The following is a 24,265-nucleotide window of genomic DNA, read 5'->3' on the forward strand; positions in this document are numbered from 1 at the left end:
TCAAAGGCTAACATCTCTAATACAAAACCATGTTAGTTTAAAGATATTGGAGCAATTAGATCTTTGCTATCTAAACAATGCACTAATCCAAGCAGATGTAACTATGGGTATTAAGCTTACACAAACAACCACCCAACATCTTGATTTTGGCACCCAAGTTGCTCTCTTTTCAGACATAGCACACACACAGAACCCAACTATTTTCTTCTTTAAATAAAAACAACTAACATGGAAGTGAATCAATATGAAACACCACCCAGAACATCCCACAAATACATATTGACACAATTCCTCTGTAACTCAGAAGCAGGTAACAATATGCTTTTTCCTTCTTACTTGGGTTGTTTCCTGGATGAGAACTTCTTTTGAGGTAGGCACCGGGTAAGGCTTCAGGGCAGCCTTTATTGTGGCAAAAATGAAATCCCTATGTTCCTTGATAACAGTATCCAGGTAGTCACCTTCTGGATGTGATCTGTAGTACACTGTAATCTCATCTGTAGGAACCAGATTTCGCTGTGGGATTCAAATACACTAGTAAGTGACAGCCAGATGACCTCCACATACACAAACTAAGGAATACTTGTTAAATTGAAGGGGGAAAAAAAAAATCTTACAAATATATTTACCAGGCCTTTGTTAAAAGTTGCTACAAAAGATTTGGAATAAAACAATTAATTCTTGTGAGAGAAGGTCAAGAAAGAGGCTGGAAACCTGGTGAGTTCTTCAAAAGGTAATGGTCAAATACTCTTTGTTACTCAGAACGTCGCGCCTACATTTATCAACTCCCCACCTTGGTGAACCAAAAGCCTACCATATGCATTAAAAACCTTCTCACAGTACCACAGTATCACCAAGCTTGGAAGAGACCTCGAGGATCATCGAGTCCAACCTGTCACCACAGACCTCATGACTAGACCATGGCACTAAGTGCCACATCCAATCCCCTCTTGAACACCTCCAGGGATGGTGACTCCACCACCTCCCTGAGCAGCCCATTCCAATGACGAACGACTCACGTGGTGAAGAACTTTCTCCTCACCTTGAGCCTAAACTTCCCCTGGTGCAGCTTGAGACTGTGCCCTCTTGTTCTGGGGCTGGTTGCCTGGGAGAAGAGACCAACCCCCTCCTGGCTACAACCACCTTTCAGGTAGCTGTAGAGGGCAATGAGGTCACTCCTGAGCCTCCTCTTCTCCAGGCTAAACAATCCCAGCTCCCTCAGCCTCTCCTCATAGGGCTGTGCTCAAGGCCTCTCCCCAGCCTTGTTGCCCTTCTCTGGACATGTTCAAGTGTCTTGATGTCCTTCTTAAACTGAGGGGCCCAGAACTGGACACAGTACTCAAGGTGCAGCCTAACTAACATTAAGATAGCTTGATAGCCTGAAATGAAACCCTCAGCTCTTGGCTGAGCAGTTGCTCAATTGGTGACACATCCTCCCAACTAGTCCCCAAAGCATTTTCTATCACTTTGGAAGGAGGTGAACAGATTTAGGGTTCCACACTAGTTCTGGCACATCTCATGTACTAACATACACTTCAGGGTAAGTGCAATTAATTTAGATGGTATGCTTACAAATGCTTAATTGGAACAAAACTCTGCTTCAGTAAGATAATGACTTTGAGGGGGAAAAACAGCACCAGCAAGAAAACTTCATTTCTACAATCTGCTTAAAACGATGACTGCCCTAATGCAAGTAATCCTTACTGCAGAGCTGGGACCTGTGGGGTTTATCATGTACACACTTCTGTAACAGGACTAGGGACAAAAGGAAGACAGAATAAATGCACATTAGCATTCTGTGACATTAAGTATTTTGGTATTCAGTTCGGTGAGATTAAATGATGGCTTTGTGTCCGTACAAAAGTAAGTTTAAATCATCCAGTCACTTATGAGAGAGTTCTCTTCTCGTGGCCACATTTCTTCCCAGTTTTAGTTTATACAGAACTACATCTACATAGTTTGCATCTATATGTAATTATTTGGGTAAAAAAATGGACATTTTTCTCTCTTATCCTGCAGTCCTAACTGTACAGATATCTCTTCTCAAAAACGCAACCCATGAAAACATTCTCTACACATCATTATGAGCTCTTGCAAGACTTCTTCAGGCATAGGTCTGAAAGACACAAATTTTAGTGTATTGCCACCAAGTCAGTCAAGCAGGAAACCCCTCCATATTTCACAGGACAACATGCTCCAGATTTGCAACATCTGTGTGCAGAAGGGGAGCAGGGGACTGGTTGGGTTGTTCGGGGTTTTGTTGTTCATTTAGTTTCAGTCTTGTTTTGATTTTTAACTTGCAGGTTCTGAAACCTTTACATTTTTTTGGTACCAAGTTAAATATCATTTAATGTGCTCTCCAGATGAAAGGCTTTTTAGACTTGTCATCACCTCCACAGTGACCATGCTTTCTTGGCACAAAATGGAGATAGTGAATGCAGCTCTCTCTGGATTAGTGCCGCAAAGAGAAGGCAGTTACTTTGGTTTAAAATGTTTTACCACCAAGGCCAAACAGCATCATTTGTATGCATGATGAGAAGCGTTTAGAGCAGAATCATTAACACAGGTGCCAGAAACGGCTCCTGCAATTTGCTAAGCCACAAGTTTGTTTCATACAGCAGTCCCAGGCTCATGTCTCAGCTCTCACCAGCCCAGCTGATGTAAGGCACCGGAACCAAGACAGAACAGAATGTAACTCCTGGCAGGAGGCAGGCAGGCTGGAGAGCTGCTTAGCTGGGACTGAACCACTGCTCTGTGGCTGAAGATAGAAAACAAAGTGGCTCAGTAAAATCAATTAGTTAACTGACTTTGGATAATGTGTGTCAAACTCATCATTCAACTTGAGCTACTTACAATATAGGAATTCAAAATGAAAGTAATGATTTGGAATCATTTCTGTCCAATCAGAAAGCTATAAATGAGGGATAAATGATACAGGGCTTCATGCTTAACTAAAAAGCTCAGTTTCTGCTGCATATTGCCCACAAATTGCTTTAATGTAAATTACAGTCTGGTTCCAAACCACTGCTCCCTCACCTTTTTGCGAAGCTTCTGGATTCGATTGATGACTTCCCGGGCAACTCCTTCATCCACCATGGACTGGTCTGGGGTAACATCCAGCAAAACTAAAACCTGACATAATGCACAGAAGAAAGTTGGTAGGTGACCAACTTGAAATGACTGCTGTTAGCTCGCCCAGAAGCCCAAGTGCAGCTTTATAGAGCTCCTCAATTACAAAAAGTCATGTTAAAGAGAGCACTCTGACAGCTCCAAAATTCAGAAGCTAGGCTCCTGGAATTTGTTGAACTATCTGAACAAATAAATCCACTCTAGCTTTCACCTCACCATTTTCATAATTACAGAAACATCCAGGTTGGAAAAGACTCTCAGGATCACCAAGTCCAACCCATAACCCTAGTGTACAAGGTTCACCCCTAAACCATATCCCCAAGCACCACATCCAAACGACCTTTAAACAGGATTGGCAACTCAACCACCTCCCTGGGCAGCCCATTCCAATGCCTGACCACTCTTTCCATGAGAAAATTTTTCCTAATGTCCAGTCCAAACCTATCCAGTCACAGCTTGAGGCCATTCCCTCTTGTTCTATCACTAATTACCTGTGAGAAGAGACCAGCACCAGCCTCTCCACAACATCCTTTCAGGTAGTCGTAGACAGGAATGAGGTCTCCCCTCAGCCTCCTCTTTTTCAAACTAAATAGCCCAAGTAATACTTCTAGAGGAACTCTTCCCTTAACCAAACAGCAAAGAAGAAATAACCAGTAAAATACCTGAGCATCAGAATGTGCCTCAAACTGGGCAGACCCTCCTGCCACTTGATCAAAGGTATACATGAGACGGAGATCTTCCCCGTGGAGTTCATGTCCTTCCACGACGATGGTGCCTGCAGAAATTGACAGATCAAGAGCAGCTCTTGCCAAAAAGGGTTTAATTCAAAAAAGCTTTAAACCAGTATCAGCCTTCAAACAGATGAAACAGTTTCTTTGCAACACAGTCAGGCAGCAGTTGAGCTCTGTAAGAAACATCCCACATTCAGGTTCCTCATACAAGCACTCGTACAGGCAGCAGAACCCACTGCAGTGCAGATGCTTCGGCAACTGTTTGGACAGCATTTGAATCAAAGGGAATAAATCCTAGACATAGCCTGTACGCCCAGCTATATCAAAACTCACAACAAAACAGTTCACCAGCTATAACTGGGAAAAGCACACCCACTGGGAAACCTGGAACTGAAGCAATGCTTTTAGAATAAGAACATATACTCAGTTCCAGTCTGGTCCAGTCTTACAGAACAGCTTAGGCTCTGCTTCATTTTGGCCTTACAACAGAACTGAAACAAGGAAAGAGGGTAAGATTAGGATACATGGCCATTTCACTGCCAGCAAAATAATAGAAACAACTTTTCTTCTAGTCTTAAGATACAATTTAATAGGGACAGTAACAGGAAAGTAGGCCTGGAGTTTCCCTGAGCCCACAGAAGGGTTCTTTTGTCGCTGTTCCTTCGAATGCTCAATTAATATACACAAATCAAGTGCAAATTTTCTTCTGATGAGCCAAAGAATTTTGGATATTTTTGGTCAGTGCTCCCAATGTTCAGTGGTTGGTACCACTACTTACCTGTCTCCTGGAATTTCTCTAGCTGCTCACTCTTCAGCTCCTTGATTGCAGCCATGACAGACTTAAATGCACCTTTCAAACGCTTCCCGAGCACCATGTGATCTGGCTCTGCTCTCAGCCGCGCTCCGTATTTCTCTTTATTAGTAGACAGGGTCACTTGGCGGACATTAAGTTCCTGTATAAACACACCAAGAGGGCAAAAAAACCCCAAACTCAGCAAAAGCCACCTCTGGCAAGTGTATAAAGGGTACAAACCTAGGGACCACAGTTCTAGGGGAGTCACAGAGGGCAAACTGCAATATGGCTGTCTCTGTGAACTAAGTAGTTTGCCAACACTGCAAAGGCAAATAAACCAAACCAATACTGATACTATCCTTCAGTAGAAGGTCCTACCCTCCCTTCCAGTCTTCAGCATACAATCATAGAACTGTTAAAGCTGGAAGAGCCCTTTGTGATCAAGTCCAACCACTTTTCTAGAGCTCACAATCTCACCACTAAGATGCTATCACTAAACCAAGTCCTTCAGCACCACATCCACACATACTTAAAGGGATGATGACTTCACCACCTCTCTGGGCAGCCCTTTCCAATACCTCCAGGAATGCTGGCTCCATCACTTCTCTGGACAGCCTGTTCCAATGCCTGGGAAACCTTTCTGTGAAGAAATTTTCCAACCTCAACCTGAGCCTGTTTAATCTTGTCCTGTCACTTGTTGCGTGTGAGAGGAGATGGACCCCCACCTCACTCCAAGCTCCTTTCAGGTAGTTGTAGAGGGCAATGAGATCTCCCCTCAGCCTTCTCATCTACTTGAGGTATACACTCCTCTTATCAACAGACACCAGTCAGCTCTCAACCTAAATCACATGCTTGTTTGTGAGCCTTTTTTACTTCACTGCTACAACTACCTGAAAAGATAAAACCATTACTTAGTATGTGCAGTGGCTTTAGCAAATGGCCTGGTGAAACTCACCCAAAAGGTTTGCTGCAATAGACATTTCACCAGAAGACTAACATCAACAACTTTATGGCTTAGGCTGTATAAATGCTGCTGCCTCATTTTCTCTCCTTCCTCATCTGTTGATTCTAGGTCTTTGCTGTACAGGAAACCACCTTGCTCAGAAGACCTTCTGTCTATGCCCTGCAGCAGGAGGTCAGTGTGCTGGAGCAGCCAAAAGAGCTTATATAACTTGCATGAACTGCAGGAAGGGCCCTAGACCAAGGATGTGATTTTGCACCACAGAAACCTGGGGGTGCCCCTGTGGTTTTTTTATATACTGCACGCAGGGTTTGTCCCCACATCTGAAGGGGAACACAGTGGTGCTGGAGAAACTTTTAGAGAACAACTGATTAAAAGGACATCAATGCTACTGTAGCAGGAAAGATCAAGGTTTTAATTCTTTGGAGATAACAAGGCTGAATGGGGATATGACTGAGGTAAAAAAAGTAGTTCTGAATGAGATGGGTAGGAATGTAAAGCCATTATTCACCAAATCCCCAAACAACCCCTCAAGTAAGGGAGCATACAGTGGAAATTGTGGCAGATAGGTTTACAAGTAGTTAACTCTTGAAACTTAATTTCAGAAGAGGAGGCAAGCAGAAGGGTACCACAAAATTCAACAAGGAATTCAGTTCATAATAGAAGGCACATGAGAAGATGCAGCAGGGAACAAGCAGGCATTTGCCCTTGAGTGTCTTCAACAGTGCAGCTGCAGATGGTGACTGTGACAGGAGTCTACTGCAGGAAGCAGCCAGATGATTGTGCTCTAGATGGACTCTACCACTGCAGGAGACAGCACAAGGTGCTGGATGAGCAACAAGTCCAAACCACTAAGTCATTTCTTACATTCTTAATTACAAATATTTTCCTCATCACACAAGCACATTCAAAACCACCATTAAAAACAAAAACACCCCAAACCACAAACCTTATTGTTATGCACCCTGACCATTACACAATGGCCAGAGTGGAAAATACACTGCAACGCTCTCCACTCTGCAATTAATTCTGTCCCACGAACAAATGTATTACAGCAGGAAAGAATGTCTTGGTACGTCTCCTCAAAATAGGAGCACTGTATCCCAGTGCTATTTTGTGTCTTCATGAGAACCTGCTTTGTCCCTGCTTTTGTGACCGTTTGACGCTGTGCCTTTAAGGAAGGGGCACACTGGCTAAATGTTTATAAAATATTTTGGTATTCTAAATTAATTTCATTGGTAGGATTGTGGGAGGTGAGATTGGACCCAGGGGAGCTGGGACTTTCTCTCTCAGTCTTCCTTTCTTCGCTGTCCCTTCCACACTGGATCTGCTTCTGGGCTTCTTGCCAAGAGATAAGAACTAACTAACTCCCTGTGCATAGGCCTCTGTCTGCTGTGCTAACCCCTCTTTTTTATCTTCTTCTACCTCTTTGGGGGAGAAGGGAGGTAAGGGGGTGAAGGGGGGCATAGGGGGAAGCCCCTCTGTGGGGGATCTGGTTTTTGGTTGAGTTAATTTGCTGTATATTCCTGTATATATCGTAAAATACCTGTATTTGTTGTGTTACATAGAATCTGTTTCCTTGTAAAATATACTCTCATTTCTCCAACTGAGTTTTAGCCGTGGTCTCTTTCTCAGTGGGGGAGGGAAAGCAGAGCCTTTCCTTTCAAACCACCACAGCTTTGTAAAGCCAAGTAAGAACCAGGCACAAGACAGGACTTGATACCTAAACTTCCAGTCTCACAGAGTCTCATTCTCCAGTCTTGGTGCAACCTACCTGGGACAGATTTTGGAAAGTTTGACTTGCTAACCTGCAGCTCTTCTACAGGCACCGACCTGCGTGTATCTGCAGCACATTTCACTCTAATCTGGCAAGTTTTGTCTGTCAGGCTGCCCAATACTTGAAGCACTTTGTCTTTAAATCCCCACTAGAAGGTTGTTAAGTGTTCCCAACAACTCGACACAGAATGACCAAGTGCATTTGGCAAGCAAGCTACTCCAGGTCACTTAGGAAGCAGAAGTAAATGGTAGTGTCAGCATGACTGCAGCAGCCAGTAGCCAAACATTTAGACTGAGAAGGAATGCTTAACTACAACCTCTAAGCCGAATTCCCTAGGAACTCTTAGTGATATGAGGAGCCAAGACTACAACTGAATCTAATTTTATTTAATACATCTTTTAGGAAATCTAATTAAAATTACATACTTCAGAAAATCAGCTTTAATGGGGTGCTGCTGGAAATGAGCCCACAAGTGGTAAGTGACAACCTCGTGGGGGAAAAGACACAATAATCAAAAAAAATGGCACAAATTGAAAGATGACTTTGGGCCTGATTAGATAAATTACATACAAGCCAACTCCATCAGGACAAGTTTTCTATACTAATTAGATTAGGAAACCATTCTTCTGTGTACTTTATCAATTAAAACAACAGATTGACTCCAAAACAAAGCCTGTCTGTATCTTAGGTCTGTTTATGTCTGCCTTGGTATAGTGCTTTGCCTTAAAATAGTTCTTATCTTCCCAGTAAATCAAAATTAGCCCCTTCACAGGTCTTTTAAGTTTGATACACACAAACTGAGGCAACCCGTCCTTCCCACAGCCAGCTGCAAGATCTGTATATTCAGACATAGCTATGCCAAGGGCCTTTCATCCACCATCAGCTCAACCAGCAACCCAACAATGCCCACTGCTCAGAACAGAGAAACACCAGGGCTCTACTTCAGCTGGGCTGGGCTCTGTAAGCAAACATCCTGGAAAGGAAAATAAATATCCATTATGCAATACTGTAAGAAACAAAACACTGAAGGACCACACACTGTCACAGTTCACATGTCAGTTAATGCAGCCCATTCACAGACTGTCTCCTATGTTTCTGTAACACCATTAATGTTATGAAATACTGGCAGACCTCGGATGTCACAGAATCAACAAGGTTGGAAAAGACCTCAGAGATCATCAACTCCAACCTATCACCTAACACCTCATGACTAACTAAACCACAGCTTCAAGTGCCATGTCCAATCCTTTTTTGAACACTTCTAGGGACGGTGACTCCATTGCCTCCCTGGACAGCCCATTCCAATGGCTAATTACTCTTTCTGTGAAGAACTTTCTCCTCATCTCCAGCCTAAACTTCCCCTGGTGCAGCTTGAGACTGTGTCCTCTTGTTCTGGTGCTGGTTGCCTGGGAGAAGAGACCAACCCCCACCTGGCTACAACCTCTTTTTGGGTAGTTGCAGAGAGCAGTAAGATCTCCCCCTGAGCCTCCTCTTCTCCAGCCTAAGCAACCCCAGCTCTCTCAGCCTCTCCTCATAGGGCTTATGCTCAAGACCCCTCCCCAGCCTTGTTGCCCTTCTCTGGACATGTTCAAGTATCTCAATGTCCTTCTTAAATTGAGGGGCCCAGAACTAGACACAGGACTCAAGGTGTGGCCTAACCAGCGCTGAGTACAGGGGCAGAATGACTTCCCTGCTCCTGCTGGCCATACTATTTCTAATGTAGGCCAGGATGCCATTGGCCTTCTTGGCCACCTGGGCACACTGCTGGCTCCTGTTCACCAGGATTTGCCAAAGTAGTCCAATTTTTTTTGTTTATTACAGCCATACACAGGAGTGACAGTTGACAAATGACATGTCTGGATGTGAAAAACATTCTGATTGTGCACAGATAACCTACCCAGATAAACTTACTTAGGTAAAACCTTTCACTGAAGTAAGAAGTTCTGAACTAGACTTGTAAAGGGCCTCAAATACTCATGAATGAATTGCAACTGTGTTCAGTTGCTAAAAGCCTTCTCCACTCATTTCATTCTGTTTTGCCTTTTTGCATGCTAATTCTATACTCTGGACAGTTCTATTATTAAAATCCATTGATTTAAATGATTTTCTATGTTCTGATGATGTGAGTAAGTTTGCAGATCAAAGACTACAGCTGCTTCTGAAACTGGTGAATGAAAGTTTTAAAGAACTGACAAGTGTATTGCTCAAATTTTTTTTGTCAGCAATTGCATGAAATTAAATGGTGTAATTTGTCTCTCAGATTACCTCTGACACGTGCAGATTTACTAGAAGCACACTTCTGGCAAGAACTAAAGGTTCTAAAGCTCTGAATAAGTAGACGGTTGACGAACAAAACTGCAAGTACAGCCCAAGCAACACCACCCAGTCTGCCTGTTTTCACTGACCTCTTCAGCTCTGCCCCATTTTAGTAAACAATTAGATTGATTGCTACTAAATACAGTACAGCTTTGGAACTAGCCTGGAGAATTTTAAAATGCATAACAAAAATTGGACAATAAACAGCAGTTTGTATTTGTGCTTCCACAAAGGTATTTGAGATTGCTGCAACTCTTCAGCTGGGACGTAAGACATACCTTGTTTGCAGCAGCAAATGAATACAAATTAAAACATACTTTTGTACAATCCAATAATGTAACCACTCTATCAAATTGCTGAGTTCTTTGTCATCTTTTACTAGCTTCACAGCAAATTCTGTCAGCTATCCTTCAGTAGTAATTTGAGTATCAAACCTGATCTCCCTTAAAACTGCATTCTGTACAATCCACAACTCCAGTTTCCACAGGGAGACAATTTGATGGACGCTGACCTAAATTAAACAACACACCTCTGTTTCTGAAAAGATTCAGGGATCAAAATGATTAACAATAATAACAGCACTTCTGAAGTGAAGCCTCCCAGCTGCCAAGCCTAAGCACAATAATCAATAACCTGACAGAAAAGCTTTACAATTCCACTTGCAAATCAATTCAGATTTATTTTTTTTTCTCTAATTAAAATTCTTTCAGCACACAGTTCTTTAGTGTTTAAGTCCTACAGTACCTAGAAGCAAGAAGCACACAACATTGATCTGCAACTCTTGTGCACTGAGCCATGACTCCCCCAGCCTGCGCTCTGAAGTTGCCCCCAGCAGAAATTTTAGAAGACTTTCTTGGATGTATTTTAGGCTAAGGGAAAGATGGCATTGCTGGAGTCACACACATGATCAGAGGACTGAAACACCTCTCCTGTGAAGACAGGCTGAAAGAATTGGGGCTGTTGAGCCTGGAGAAGAGAAAGCACCAGGGAGACCTTATAGCTGCATTTCAGTATCTGAAGGGGACCTACAGGAAGGCTGAGGAGGGACTGTTAGGAAGTGGTTTTAGTGATAGGAAAAAGGGCAATGGTTTGTTACTGGAGCAGTGCAGATTCAGGCTGGACATCAGGAGGAAGTTCTTCACAGTGAGAGTGGTGAAATACTTGAACGGGTTGTCCAGGGATATGTTTGAGGCCCTGTCTCCAGAGACATGCAAGACCAGACCTGATGGGGTCCTGGGCAGCCTGGTCTAGCTGGAGGCATCCCTGCTGACTGCAGGGTGGTTGGGAACAAGATGACCTTTGAGAGTCCCTTCCAACCCAATGTAATCTGAGTCATATGTAATTAGAAGCTGAAGAGGTCGATTCTATAGTTGTGCTCTTCCAGGGGGCTTGGACTCAAAGATCTCCAGAGGTCCCTTCCAACCCCTAACAACCTGTGTTCCTGTAAGGTCCTCCATTGCTCCAGTCAGCTCTCAAGTTCCTTGACGGGCATGATTGTTCTCACTAAGAGAAGCGAGTTGACTTGCTTGGGTAGGCGAAGGTCAGCGAAGCAGCTGACCATGACAATGACAACTTGAACTAAAAAAGTTCCAACGCACTGCAAGCATGTGACTAGATCCTTCTGTTACAGAACCCTCTGAAGACATCTTAGTGAAAGGAAGGAAAACTCCTTATTCCAGCAAGGACAGGCATATGATGAGGGCCATGACATTTCTGGACAAGGGAAAAATACCTCCTGCCTGTGGTTATTACAATAGAAATTAGATGTCTTTTTTTCTGTGTCAACACCTGTTTCACTGGCTTCTGAGAACGCAAAGCACTACAAACTCTTAATATAAGGGGAAAAAAAAATCTATTACATAGAAGATATCATCACCTGACACTTCTACCACCAGCATGCCTCAGTACAGCCATGGAATTGACTCTGTCATGAACCTGTATGAACCCACCTGGAAAGCAACAGATTCTGACTAATGGAAGATGACAGAAAGGTCAAAGGTCATTAGCAGAAATACATTTCATAATCAGAAAGACTGCTGAACCTACCAGTCCTATCTTAGATCAGCACCTAAGACATAAAGAGGTCCTGGGGTGACACAGCACATCCTGACAGCAGACTCAGGACAGTAAGTTCCTCTGCAGTGGCAGACTCATGGGTGGAGCTAAAGGAAAGGAAGTCCTCTGAACTGTGCAGAATCCCTGCATTTCCCACTCTATTACTGAACTTGGACACACAGAAGCCAAACGTTAACAACAGCAGTTGGGAAGCACGCTAGAGGTAAACCAGGACAAACAATGAAGTTGTGACAGCAATCTGCTTGTAGTACATATGCCACAGGTACTTAGGTACAGGAAGAGACCAAACTCCAATAGACAAAGTAAACAAAGTACACCCTTTGGCTCATCTTGCCAGATATGAAGTTATCCTGGAAGGGAAGGAAGCCTTACATAAACTGTTCAGATGTACAATTACATTGCTGTTCAAATGTTTTGGTTTCCCCCCCGTCCCCACTAGTTTTTTCCCCATTTACACAGAGATTGTTTCAAAGCAGTAGACTGGAAATGACAAGGCACAAGAAAGTTGAGTTCATAGTTCACAAGCATTCAGAAACCCTATTCAGACTCCTACATGAAATGTCTTCTAACAACAGGTAAGGAAGCTGATATTTGGGGAGCTTGCCAGTTTCTGTATCACATGGTACTTAACTTCTCTGACAAGGACCATGCATTGAGGCTAGCACCCCTGCCTCAGAGACACTTTTATCAGGAGATCTTGAATGAAGATCATCTGAACAGCTACCAAGGTCTTTGTTTTGCAAAACTACTCCTTCGGTTCTCAGCTGAGAGAAAAGCTGGTGTGTGTGCTGGCTGGTTGAACTAGGAGCCACACAAGTACAAGAAGATTGCATAAAGGAAGGATTCAAGGGAAAATCCAGACAGACTAATACACAGAAATTGTCATGAAGTAATCCCCAATTTATATTCAAGTCTGGTGCATGCATTCTGCTTAACATCAACACCAAATCAGTCTCTTCAGAATTCTGCTTTCTTAGCAAAGAGCTGCTATTCGAAATGCAAGTCTTTCCTCCCCAAAGCACAGCCACAAAGATGAAGTAATGGCTTATCTCTCCAAGGAACACAATGAAACATCTGGGTGGAAAGTGGTATCTATCCCAAGGAGAGACTACTCCAACACAAGGAAATCAAGACTGCTCACAAAGAACGGCACTGCTTAGCCATCTTCCTCCTCCCCTCCCTGCCTCCCAGACTGCTTCTCCAGTCCTTCGATGGAAGTGATATTATCTCTAACTCCCTATCCAGCAAAGGGATTAGAAAGCCCTGTGGCTACTACCACTGTGAAAATACACATAGAGATCGTGACATCACAATGCTTGATCACGACAGATTTAAGTAGTAACAGCCACTGGTTTGCAGGAGGCCCCAACACCTAGAAAAAAGTGCAAAGGCATATTGGCAGAGCTTTATGATTCCCCCTTTACTTTTTCAATAAACCCACCACAGCTCATCAAAACTCATTAGTGTGGCTCATACACTCTCCCTTCTGACTGTTCCCTCTTCCTGTGGAATTCTCTTGTGCATCACAGATATGAAAGCAGATGCAAGTAAGATCTATTTGTAGTTAAATTTGATTGAACAGAAAGACTAAAAAAGCCAACTCTACAGTTTTTTAAGCAATCAAATGTAATGTGCTTTATGCTTTCACTAAGACCTCTGAAGTTTAAAAGATTATAACTGTTATTTGCTTATGTTTATATTATTTATAAAAAAACCTCCTTTTTCATTACCCTTCTTGAAATACTATGGCTTTTTATATGACTGCCTACAAAGAGAAAGTGCAGCCAGTTTCAGGAAGTTAAGCTCAAAACCCAAGAAGGGTTATTTTTCTCCTAAACAAGAGGGCTTTTCTCCAGACAAAGCTTTAGAAGTAGGGCAAGCTGCACTTCTCTAATGGACACACATTAAAGGGGTCTTGCAGTGGCATACAGGAGCAGAGGAGTGTAAGAAACTGTGCAGACTATGATTTGATTTATTTGACAGTTTATTTCCCAAACAAAATCCTGCAAAAAACATAGCTGGTCCCCTATTGTCCCTTTCATGGAACTCCTCTCCATCAACCCTTCCACTTCCTGCCAAACTGGTTTTAATGCCCTTTAACTAAAGAGGATCACAAATTTTGCAATCCATCTCTTTGACATGCAGTTGACTATTGTTTTATTTCCATTCAGACAATGTTTTCTCCTTTCACTGATCAAGAAAAAGAACATTTCTAATAGTCTCTTTGTCCTACGCACTCAGTCTGAGTGATTAAGCATTTCTCAATGCTGGAACAGACTAAGAATCATCCCCCATTTACATTCATTTCTGTACACAGTACCCATCAACATCCCCTTGCATTGCAATTCTCTTTCCAATTAATTTCACCTAGTGAGTTATTAACACCATGGACAGGGAAGGCTGGGGTTTTGTTTACTTAGGTGATTGGCATACACAATCCAGTTAAGCATCACTGTGTTCATGATGTTCTTACCTCAAGTACATACTTCTCTAAAGATCTGATGTTTTCCAAAGCCTCTGGATCCTGGTGGATAACAACTACTTCTTTCAAGGGGTACTGGGGAGAAGGAATTTTAAAAAATCAAAAACAAAAAATTAAAACAAAACAAACAAGCAAAAAAAATTCAACAAACAAACCAAGAAAAAACCCCAAACCAAAACACTTTTGTCCTTCCAATGAAACACAAAGGAACTCCAGAAGTTATTTATCATTTGAGGTATTTTATTGCTGAACTTTCATTGCTATTCCAAAATTAATTACTCAGTTTCCCCAGGCCTACTCCACAGTTGCGAAGTTATTGCACATTCCCAAGGTATTGATAAGAGATGCTAAGAATTCTGACCTTGACTGGAATGGTTTTTCTGTCTCTGATTACTCGTCCAAGCTCAATAACAGACTGCAAACACGAAACGGCACTTTCAATTTTTTTGTCGATGAGATCCTCCCTAGATTAAAAAAGGAAAGATTATATTGCTTCATTTTCATTGTATCTGCTTGAGCAGACTGAAAACATTTTACTCCCTTCTCTGAAATTTCCTACAGGAGACTCAATTATGCCCTGTTTGAAGCAATAAGAGAAATGAACCAATGGGGTTTTTTTCTCTCTTTGTGGGAGACAGTGATGAGGAAATCACTGGCTGAGACAAAAAACAGAGCTATTTTTAAATCATCTTTTGTTAGGTCCTCTCATAAGATGGAGATGATGGATTGAGTCATACTACCTATTCTATTAATGGAATAGAATAGAATTAGCCAGGTTGGAAGAGACCTTTGAGATTATCGAGTCCAGCCTATCATCCAACCTATCATCCAACACCATCTAATCAACTAAACCATGGCACCAACCACCCCATCCAGTCTCTTCCTAAACACCTCCAGTGATGGTGACTCCACCACCTCCCTGGGCAGCACATTCCAATGACCAATTACTCTTTCTGTGAAGAGCTTCTTCCTAACATCCAGCCTAAACCTCCCCTGGTGCACTCCGAGACTGTGTCCTCTTGTTCTGGTACTGGTTGCCTGGGAGAAGAGACCAACCCCCACCTGGCTACAACCTCCCTTCAGGGAGTTGTAGACAGCAATAAGGTCTCCCCTGAGCCTCCTCCTCTCCAGGCTAAGCAACCCCAGCTCCCTTGGCCTCTCTTCATAGGGCTGTGCTCCAAACCCCTCACCAGCTTTGTCTGGACACGTTGTCTGGACCCTTGTCTGGACATGTTCCAGCAAGTCAACATCTTTCCTAAACTGAGGGGCCCAGAACTGGACACAGTACTCAAGGTGTGCCCTAACCAGTGGCAAATAATAAATAAGGTTTACATTCATAGTATCAGAAGAAGATGAAAAAAAGGTAAGTAGGATATTTATCATGCCAATGAAATACCAATAATGCAACCAACACATGGATCTCAATTTATAACCTTTGCCAATAATTTCAGATCAATGTTTTAGACAATCTTGTCATCTTTCCTGGCTTCACCATTTTAATACCCTTCCATTTTGAGGCAAGGCAGGATTGGGGGTATTTTCTGCCTTTATTGGGGAGGTTGGATTGCTTTGTGTGTTGTGTTTTGTTCTGTTTTCAGTAAGCTGGCATTCACACCGTGTTTCAAATGATCTAGCAGCCAACAGCTCTGAGAATGGGGCTGTCTGGGTTTTGAGTAGTTGCATAAATTCAGCAGCTCCTTTAAAACCATACAAATGCCACATCAAGACCAATACCAGTCCAAAAGACAGGATTGAATAAAATGAACAAAGTTTCTTGCTGTAACTTCTATTGCAAGTGGCAAAAGTGCTGGAATAAAAACAACGCATCCGAGAAGGATTGCTCAGAAAAAACACGACATACAGAGCAAAACTTAAAACTGAAGCATCCCATCTTCTGCACTAGGGCTTTGATTAAGGTGTCACTACCCATTCTGAAGCTTTTGTTCATCCAAAAGCCAGTCTCAAGGTCAGTCCTCCACAAATTTCAAAACATAAAAATTGCAAGATACCAGATTTTGCTCCCATAAAGATTTCTATGTTGTAAGGTGGCAGCGTGTTGGTGTTATTTATCACTACTTAACGACACAGTCTTCACAGATTGTTTGCACATCCACAACAGCTAGTGCAACCAATCTGTGGAGACAGCAAGCAACCAAGTAATTAATAGCTCATTTGGGCTTGTAACAGTTATTGAGTCAAGTTCAGCTGTGGAAGTGGCTATGTAGCATTCCACAGCCTTATCTGTACACACGAAAAAGTACTACTTTAGCAGTACAGGGGGTAACTGCATCAAACATATCCCTCATTAACTGACAAAACTGTCCTCATGAAGGCAACAAGAAGATTCAAAGACAAATGCAATGACATGCTTAGTAGCTCAAGGTGAAACTCTAAAACTTCAACAATAATTTAGTCCTGAAAACCTGTCCTTTTACTTGACTAAGGGAACAACTGATACATAGGAGACCAGTATATAACACAAACTAGTAGAAGACAAAAGTCCAGAGTAGAAGAGAAAGAGCTGTGCAAGCCACTAAAAACACATCATATAAATGCCTGATGCAGCAGTCAGCACTAGAAGGAGAAAAAAGAGACTAAGCCACTTTTAACCACTCATGCTAGGGCCATACCTGAACTGAGCTCCTGCAAATAGCTCACTATTCTTCCATTACTGCATTGTACAGGAGCTCAAAACCATTCCTGATAGCTCACTGATGAGTTTTGCATTCTTTGATTACATATTCTTTACACCACTTTCCCAGGGAACAGAAAATCAGCACCATCATTATGTCAATCTCCAACTCCCTGTTGCAATAAAGCTCTCTATTAAAGCTATCAGGAAGAGCAAGCACCCTTCTCAAAGGCTGCAGGATACACAAAGGAAACACCATTACTAGAAGACTTAAAATTTTCAACTGGCACATAAAATATCAAGGTCAGTTCCCTTGTCCTTGAGGGTTTCCAGACTGAGCTGCAATGCAAAAGGCAGGTTTGCTTCTCTCACAACCAGTGACTAGCAACAGACTGCAATGCAGGCACCGACTTTATCCACTAACTTAGCACTAAGGCACTAATGGAAAACTTGTTTCTGCAATACTGGTGTCTCCCTTGTCTGGATTAAAACAACAACCCTTGAGAAGTGTGATAGTCCTTTTGGGCTCTTTGCAGGTAGGCATCACAGCTTCTAGTCATGTACATTTTGAAGAGTAAAAACGATATTCCTTGCCCACCAGAAGAAGAAAACTGAGTGGGAAGCACTCCTCTTGTTTTCCTTCCTATCTACAATCCTTTAACCCAGCACAAACCTACTACCTAAACATGGAGGGGAAATAAACCCCTCAGGTAACAGTAAAGTGTGGTGGGAAGTGTTCTTCTGAAGAGACTAACATTAATCAGAGCTTCATCACAACTTACACATTATTTGCTTTCGGAAAGAAATGTTATCTATTATCCTAAAATTCTTCCTGAGGCAAAGGAATATCCACATTACTAAAGCAGCTTGCTTTCTTGTTATGCAAAACAGTTTTAAACACAAGCAAGGAGCACTGCTCAGTGGAAAGCAAAACACACAAAGAACCCCCCAAAACGTAACCAAGCCCCCATTTTGCACATACCAGCTGCCTCTTACCTCACTTGGGGAAGCATGAGGTAGTGGATGCTTTCAGTATTCTTTTCCTGAACTGAGGCTGGATCAATAAGTGTCTTCAGATTCTGGTACATCAGCTCAGTGATAAATGGAGTATAGGGTGCCTGTAATGTTGAATTCAATTGTCATCTTATTGTTTGTACATTATGAATCAGTAATACTTATGAATTACATAAGGACATTTCAGCAAGAACTATGCTAACACAGTGTCTTCAACGAAAAACTGAAGTTACTGAAATAGAAACTGCCACTAATTATTCACCTCCTCACATTACTTTTGGAAATCAAATAAGAAACCATAAAGTCTTTCTCAGTCAAATGAAATTTGCCATGGGGCAAATAAGCAAATAAAATTGGGAAGTGGAAAATGAACTGTGCTACACAAACCAGCAGCAGTATTTTTCTTCTCCCCATGTGCTCAGTCTCTGTACCCCTCCTTTCGGTGGTTAACTTAGACACCAAGATTCGTGATTTTAGATTAACTACATCAAAAATGTCAAGTAGTTAAAATGGTCTGGAATTCCCTTACCATAAGTCTGCACATGGAGAACAACACACTAAACAAGGTTTCCAAGGCCATAATGCAGTCTTCAGTCCCATTCTCACCCTGTTTGTAGAATTCAAGAAGAAAACAACTGCAGTTTCAGAATCAGTAAAGTACACTTCAGTACACTTCAATTCCTATGTTAATGCCATAAACTGGGTTTCCAAACTGTATTCATTTTGCTCATTCCTGTTGGAGTCCAGAGGAGGGCCACAAAGGTGATCCAAGGGCTGGAGCACCTCTGCTATGAGGATAGGCTGAGGGAGCTGGAGTTGTTCAGTGTAGTATTTGGGAGGACTCTATAGCTGCCTTCCAGTACCTGAAGGGAACCTGCAAGAAAGCTGCAGAGGGACTTTTCATAAGGGTATCTAGTGATAGGACAAGGGGGAATGGTTTGAAGCTGGGGGAGAGCAGGTTTAGAATGGATCTTAGGAATAGGCTTCACAGGGAAGTTGTGGATGTTCCCACCCTGGGGATGCTCAAGGCAGGATTGGATGAGGCCTTGAGCAGCCAAAACTAGTTGAGAGGCATTCCTAACTGTAGCAGGGAGGTTGGAATAGAAGAACTCTAAGGTCCCTTCAAATCCAAGCTATTCTATGATTCTGTGACTACCATTACCTTACATGAAACAGAATTACTGGGCATTTTGTTGGGTTGGTTTCCCTCATAAAGCAATGGGGGAACAAAGAGAAAAAAAGAGGAAACTTCTCATTCTGACTATCAGGAACAAACTGATATAATTTGAAATGCAGTGTAACCCCACTAAGCTGCTCTGCATTGAATGAACACAGTACTAGGATATTGTTTACAGTCCAAGACTGCAGCTGACACCTACCTTCAGTCTTCTGCGATTCATTCTAACATACCAGTTGGTCAGAATATCAACAAACTTCACCAGTCGAGGGACTACAGTGTAGAGCCTGTAAGCTGAAAGGAGAAGTGTTTACTGTAGTTAATGTTTGCCCCCTGCCTCAAGCTCCTCACTTAAGAACCATCTTATCATTTGTATCTCTCATGTCAAACATCAAACTTGAGCAGAAGCATGTGTGTTAGCGAGACCCACACAGTGCTTAGGCATGCAGTTCTGGTAAAGCCATCGTTTGAAATTGCACGTCATCAATTCTCATGCTCCAAGACAAACATCTACCACCAAATTGCTTCCCTAATCCCACACAAACATGCATTATGGAAGCCTTATGCTTTTATCTGACTCGTAAAGAGGATAGTGGGTAAGAGACCATTAATCACAGAGGATTTGGCAAATCCTAGATTTGCACATGCTTTAAATAAAGCCAAGGCACTAGAAGTTTAACTGAAATTATTGTAGAATCATACAGTTTTATTAATTACTGCCAACATTTTCTTGCTTGCTTGCCAGATTTGAAATGGCACACTTATTGCAATCAACTCTCCCCAAATCCATTGCAATTTGTTAATATTTTTCCAGCTCACACAGTAGGCTAGAAGAATGTGAAGTGACAGCAAGCCTGACAAGGTAAGAAGATAAACATAGCTGTTTTTTCAAGTTCTGTGTAACTTAAAAGCATGGAGGACTGCCAACACATAAAAGAAGGTCATCACAAGCATCACTATGCAACTGGGAAAACAGATTTCAGCTGTTCATGAGAAATGGACTTTAAACAAGGGATGGACCTTAAATAGGACTCCATTTTCTATGGAAAAACTTATACATAACTTCTCTAAAAGCAGAGAGCTTTTTGATCTCTATTCTGCACCACTTTCATTAATCAGGCAGCTACTGAATAAAATGAACCTTGCTTTTAAAACTCCACCACTCTCTTCACTGCCTTGTCTAAAATAGAAGTGATTTTAAAAGCAGGCTACTGGTATTTAAACCTAAAAAGGAAAAGCTCAGAAGATTCATGCCATGGTGGGGAAGACATTATTTATGTGGGAATTTGTTTTCTAAAAAACTCCCAGCTGTCTTCTAGCTATGTGTTATCTAGTTGGGAGACTGGTTAAAAACAAACAAAAACCCTCAAGAGAACCCCCCTTCAGGGACAGTGTATCTTTACAAAGAGAATCATGTTAGCCTGGAAACGTGCATTTGTCCCTTCAACAGCTGTAATCCCAGTTCATAAACCAAATAAACCACACTGCTTGCCTTATTACTTCCCATAATATATTCCCAATGTCTTACTACCTGCCCTATTTATCAAAGGACCCAAATCCTAGACATTTCCACTGGGAAAGATGAGGTTTAGAGGAGAAGCTACTATTATTCACCAGCTAAGAATTCATCATCCAAGTGAAGGTAAGTTAGCTACACCAGCTGCTGCTGAGGAGGTCACTGGCCCACATCTACCCAGCCTGCAGCAGTTCTGAAGACAGCATGCCTGCTGCTCCATTCTGGGTACCTATTAAACCAGAGAGCACCCAAAAGCCAAAGCCCTCTTACAAACACATTTTACTTTTGCCAATTGTCCATGACTAATGGAAATGACACGGCTCCCTGATGCATGTTGTCTCCTTTTCTCCAGTTACATCCATTGTAAGAGGTTAAAAGTCTCCCCATGGCAGGATAAGCAGATCTACCTTTCTGAAGCTTTTCTAGGCTCTCTAAAGCTAAGTTGGAATGCACACAGACACATTCTCCTTGCCATCCTCAGTCTGTTGAAGTGAGGTCAATACTGACCTGACAGGGGCTCCATTGAGGCTGAAATACTGCTGGCTGTTCAAGCTGCTAGTAGAAACTGGGGCAGAATTACAAGTTTTACTTAATGGAAACATTTTTCTAGAGGCAGGCAATCCATGTAAAATTTAGCTCTGCCATAAAACACACCTTATTAAATGGAAGAAGCTAAGCTCCAGGGCAACATTTTTCTGGTTAGTGGTGTCTCCTTGCCATTTAGAGTTTCAAGGTTGTATGTTCTCACACCAAATGACACCCACAGTTGCAGGAACAGCACGTTCCAGCACAGACTCAGCCGTTTCTTTGACAGATAGTGCCCAAGCATCACCTCTGCACCACTGCCTCTGATGTATTTTAGACATAGCAGAGTCTATTTTTTTTTTTTTTAAACACATCCTGCAGGTAACAAAAGTTGTGTGCAAGTAGTTGACAAATGCAATCACTTATTTTGCTCACATCATGCCACACCTTCAACAGCTTCTGTGTTTATTGGGTTTTTTTCCATTACTCTTTTCAAGAAGCTTGTGTGGTGGATTTAGCTCCTTTAGCTAACATTTGAGGTTAGCAGTCACCATTATTGTCTTCCCTTTCACCCTCCTGACATTCTTCCTACTTCAATCCACAAAGAAAATCTTTACCAAAACCTATTACAGAAATTAATCCCAAACTAGATTTTTAAAAAGGATTAGCCAAAGAGCATCATGTTGCAGCTAGACAAAATTACTGCATCTCGTTAATATCTGTCTGATGGAATTCAGACTTCAGGCAGAAAAATAAATGGAAAAAGTCATGTTTATTAATCACTTCCAAATGAGCTGTGTCATTTGTTTGATGAGCACATCATGTTCTCTTGACACTAGACAACAGCATTTGAAACCAACACTACCACCTTGAAAGTCTCTGCGCTATCATTTTCCAACAGGAGTTTTCTCCTCCTGCTCGGAAGAATCTTTGTAAAGAGATCAGCTGACACATCCCCTTTTATTAGCTTCATCTTCCTCTTGGAAATCCAGAGCAGAGAACTCAAGTTTCTAACCCCTTGCTTTACTTATACCACGCACTAATCGAAGATTCCAGGTGCACATTCATAACTGAATCTTCCACTCCCCCTCAAAGTCTTTTCCTCTTTATATGCAGCACATAAAGGCTCCGCATTTTTCTGCTTGGCTACATGTGAAATTCAACACTCACACCAAATTTCATGGACAAAACTTCTTGGAAGAAGCCACAACAGACAGCTTTTATCATATCCCTGATTTTGGTAGCTTGTGGATTCTTTCTTCCTTTAATGAAATGTTCTTAGATGACTTCACCTGAATGTTACTACCAAAATGACCTGCTTCATCTACTGTAGAAAGATTAACTCACTGTCAGTCTTGCTGAGAGTGAACATCACCTCAGTCTAAGAGGGGGCAATGCAGAGGAGGACTGAAGCAGAGAACTGCCTTAAGTCCTCAAACTCAAATCTGGCATTAAGTGCTTATCCATTTCCTATTACCCCACTAATGCCTTCCTGCCCCTAGGCCAAGCACAACTGCAGAATGCTTGTACAAATCTGTGAGGGTAACTTAAGATCACAGGCGGGGGGGGGGGGGAGTGCTGTTTATAAGTAAACAGGCACTGCAATGCCAAAATTCACCTTCTTTCCATATCTAGCTATCTAGTGCCTTTAAAGACAGCAAAACCTCTTCAAATCCCACCATGAGTCTATCTACAAGTTTGAAAGCTTTGTGAATCACATCAGCTACATCAGGGGGTTCGTGCAGCACCTTCTTGCAATTAATGCTGTCTTAACATAATGTGAGCATTGAGAGGTATGGGATGATGAAAGAGACAACATGCAGCTAGAAAAAACAGGAGAGTATCCTCTCAGAACTAAGCAATAGCCCAATGCTATTCTGTCCTGCCACACACTCCCAGTGTGATTACAAAGCAACTCTTTCATGAAACCCTGCAGAGGACAATTTGTTCCCCATGCTCATGTATCTGTCAAAATTACCTTATTTAGCTGACTTGAACATTGCCCATTTTATCCCTTTTTCCCCCAGCCTGCCCAAATTCTACTTGGCTTCCTTTTCACTGCACTCTTTCAGTTACTACTGGAATATCATTAATCGATCCAGCACTGCGGATGTTGTTACAGCAATGAACCATGTCACTGAGCTCAGAGGACTAGCCATGACAAAAAAGCCTCATCACCTTTTGAAATCTCATGAACAGTCATACCAAAACCTGTATTAACACTCGTGAAAGCAGCATTCCACGTGTTATGGCAGCTGGTTACGGATTTCCTTACTTTTATCTGGATTGCAAGTCTCGGGTGGAATCTGGAAATCTCTGGATGAAATGGCCAGTTGCCTAATGAACAATGAAACACCCAGACACACACCCCACCAGACATGTGCATACCTGCCATTTCAGCTTTGAAGAACTGAATGAGTGATTGGGTGAAAGAAAGAATCCATTTATCCATGATGTTATTGCTCTCCTTAACTGTGTTCTCATTGTAAAGAAATTCTCTTCCCTCATCCTATCATCAACATAAAAACACAAAACACATTTTCAAGTCATGAGGGTATATACTCAAACCTCTGTATCAAACCACCTGTCAGCCACTAACATTCTGTCACCTTCATTGCGTTACGCTGGTTTCCTAAGAGAGAACATTAGATTCCAGAAGCGTGGATGTAAGAGAACTAAATAGCTAAGGAAAACCTGGCTCCCACTGCTGTGGATTTCACCACACCATACCTGCAACTATAAAGCAGGCCAGTTATTTGCAACTGTTAAAGTAGATAAAAAGTTAAAACAGCACACGAGGGTATGCAGTTGTTCCTTCCCTGTTTGCAGCACAAGTCATCGCTTCCAGACACGAGGCGGGACTCCGGAATCTACAGAACTCCATTGAGGAGATCTGAGGCATTTACAAGAAATGTACACTGAAGATGCATTTTGTTTGGGGAAAGGGAATATAAACAGTGTAATTATTTTTTTATGAGCATGTGATAATTTCAACAGATTAAAACACAGGAGAACAAGCTAAGAAAACAGACTGTGGAATTTGTGGGTGTCCACAACACATTTTGTCACTTCCCAGAAGAATACTGATGTTTGCACCCACCGGAGAAACTTCATAACACTGCTTATTCTGTAAGCACTG

At 42.1% G+C, this 24,265-nt stretch overlaps 1 protein-coding gene across 1 annotated transcript in view; it reads right to left on the reverse strand.

Moving 5' to 3' along the window:
- Nucleotides 1-24,265, reverse strand: part of IARS1 (isoleucyl-tRNA synthetase 1) — a 109,878-nt gene that overhangs the window by 18,991 nt on the left and 66,622 nt on the right. Inside the window, exons 19-28 of the mRNA XM_054166720.1 lie at nt 23,515-23,635; nt 19,288-19,379; nt 18,438-18,515; nt 17,891-18,012; nt 14,624-14,726; nt 14,254-14,337; nt 4,636-4,810; nt 3,789-3,901; nt 3,034-3,129; nt 337-513 (exon numbers count right to left, since the gene is read on the reverse strand). Of these exons, the coding sequence (XP_054022695.1) occupies nt 337-513; nt 3,034-3,129; nt 3,789-3,901; nt 4,636-4,810; nt 14,254-14,337; nt 14,624-14,726; nt 17,891-18,012; nt 18,438-18,515; nt 19,288-19,379; nt 23,515-23,635 (1,161 nt within the window). The remainder of the gene's footprint in view (nt 1-336; nt 514-3,033; nt 3,130-3,788; nt 3,902-4,635; nt 4,811-14,253; nt 14,338-14,623; nt 14,727-17,890; nt 18,013-18,437; nt 18,516-19,287; nt 19,380-23,514; nt 23,636-24,265) is intronic.

The sequence above is a fragment of the Dryobates pubescens genome, chromosome 1 (genome assembly GCF_014839835.1).
Source record: "Dryobates pubescens isolate bDryPub1 chromosome 1, bDryPub1.pri, whole genome shotgun sequence".
Taxonomy (NCBI): domain Eukaryota; kingdom Metazoa; phylum Chordata; class Aves; order Piciformes; family Picidae; genus Dryobates; species Dryobates pubescens.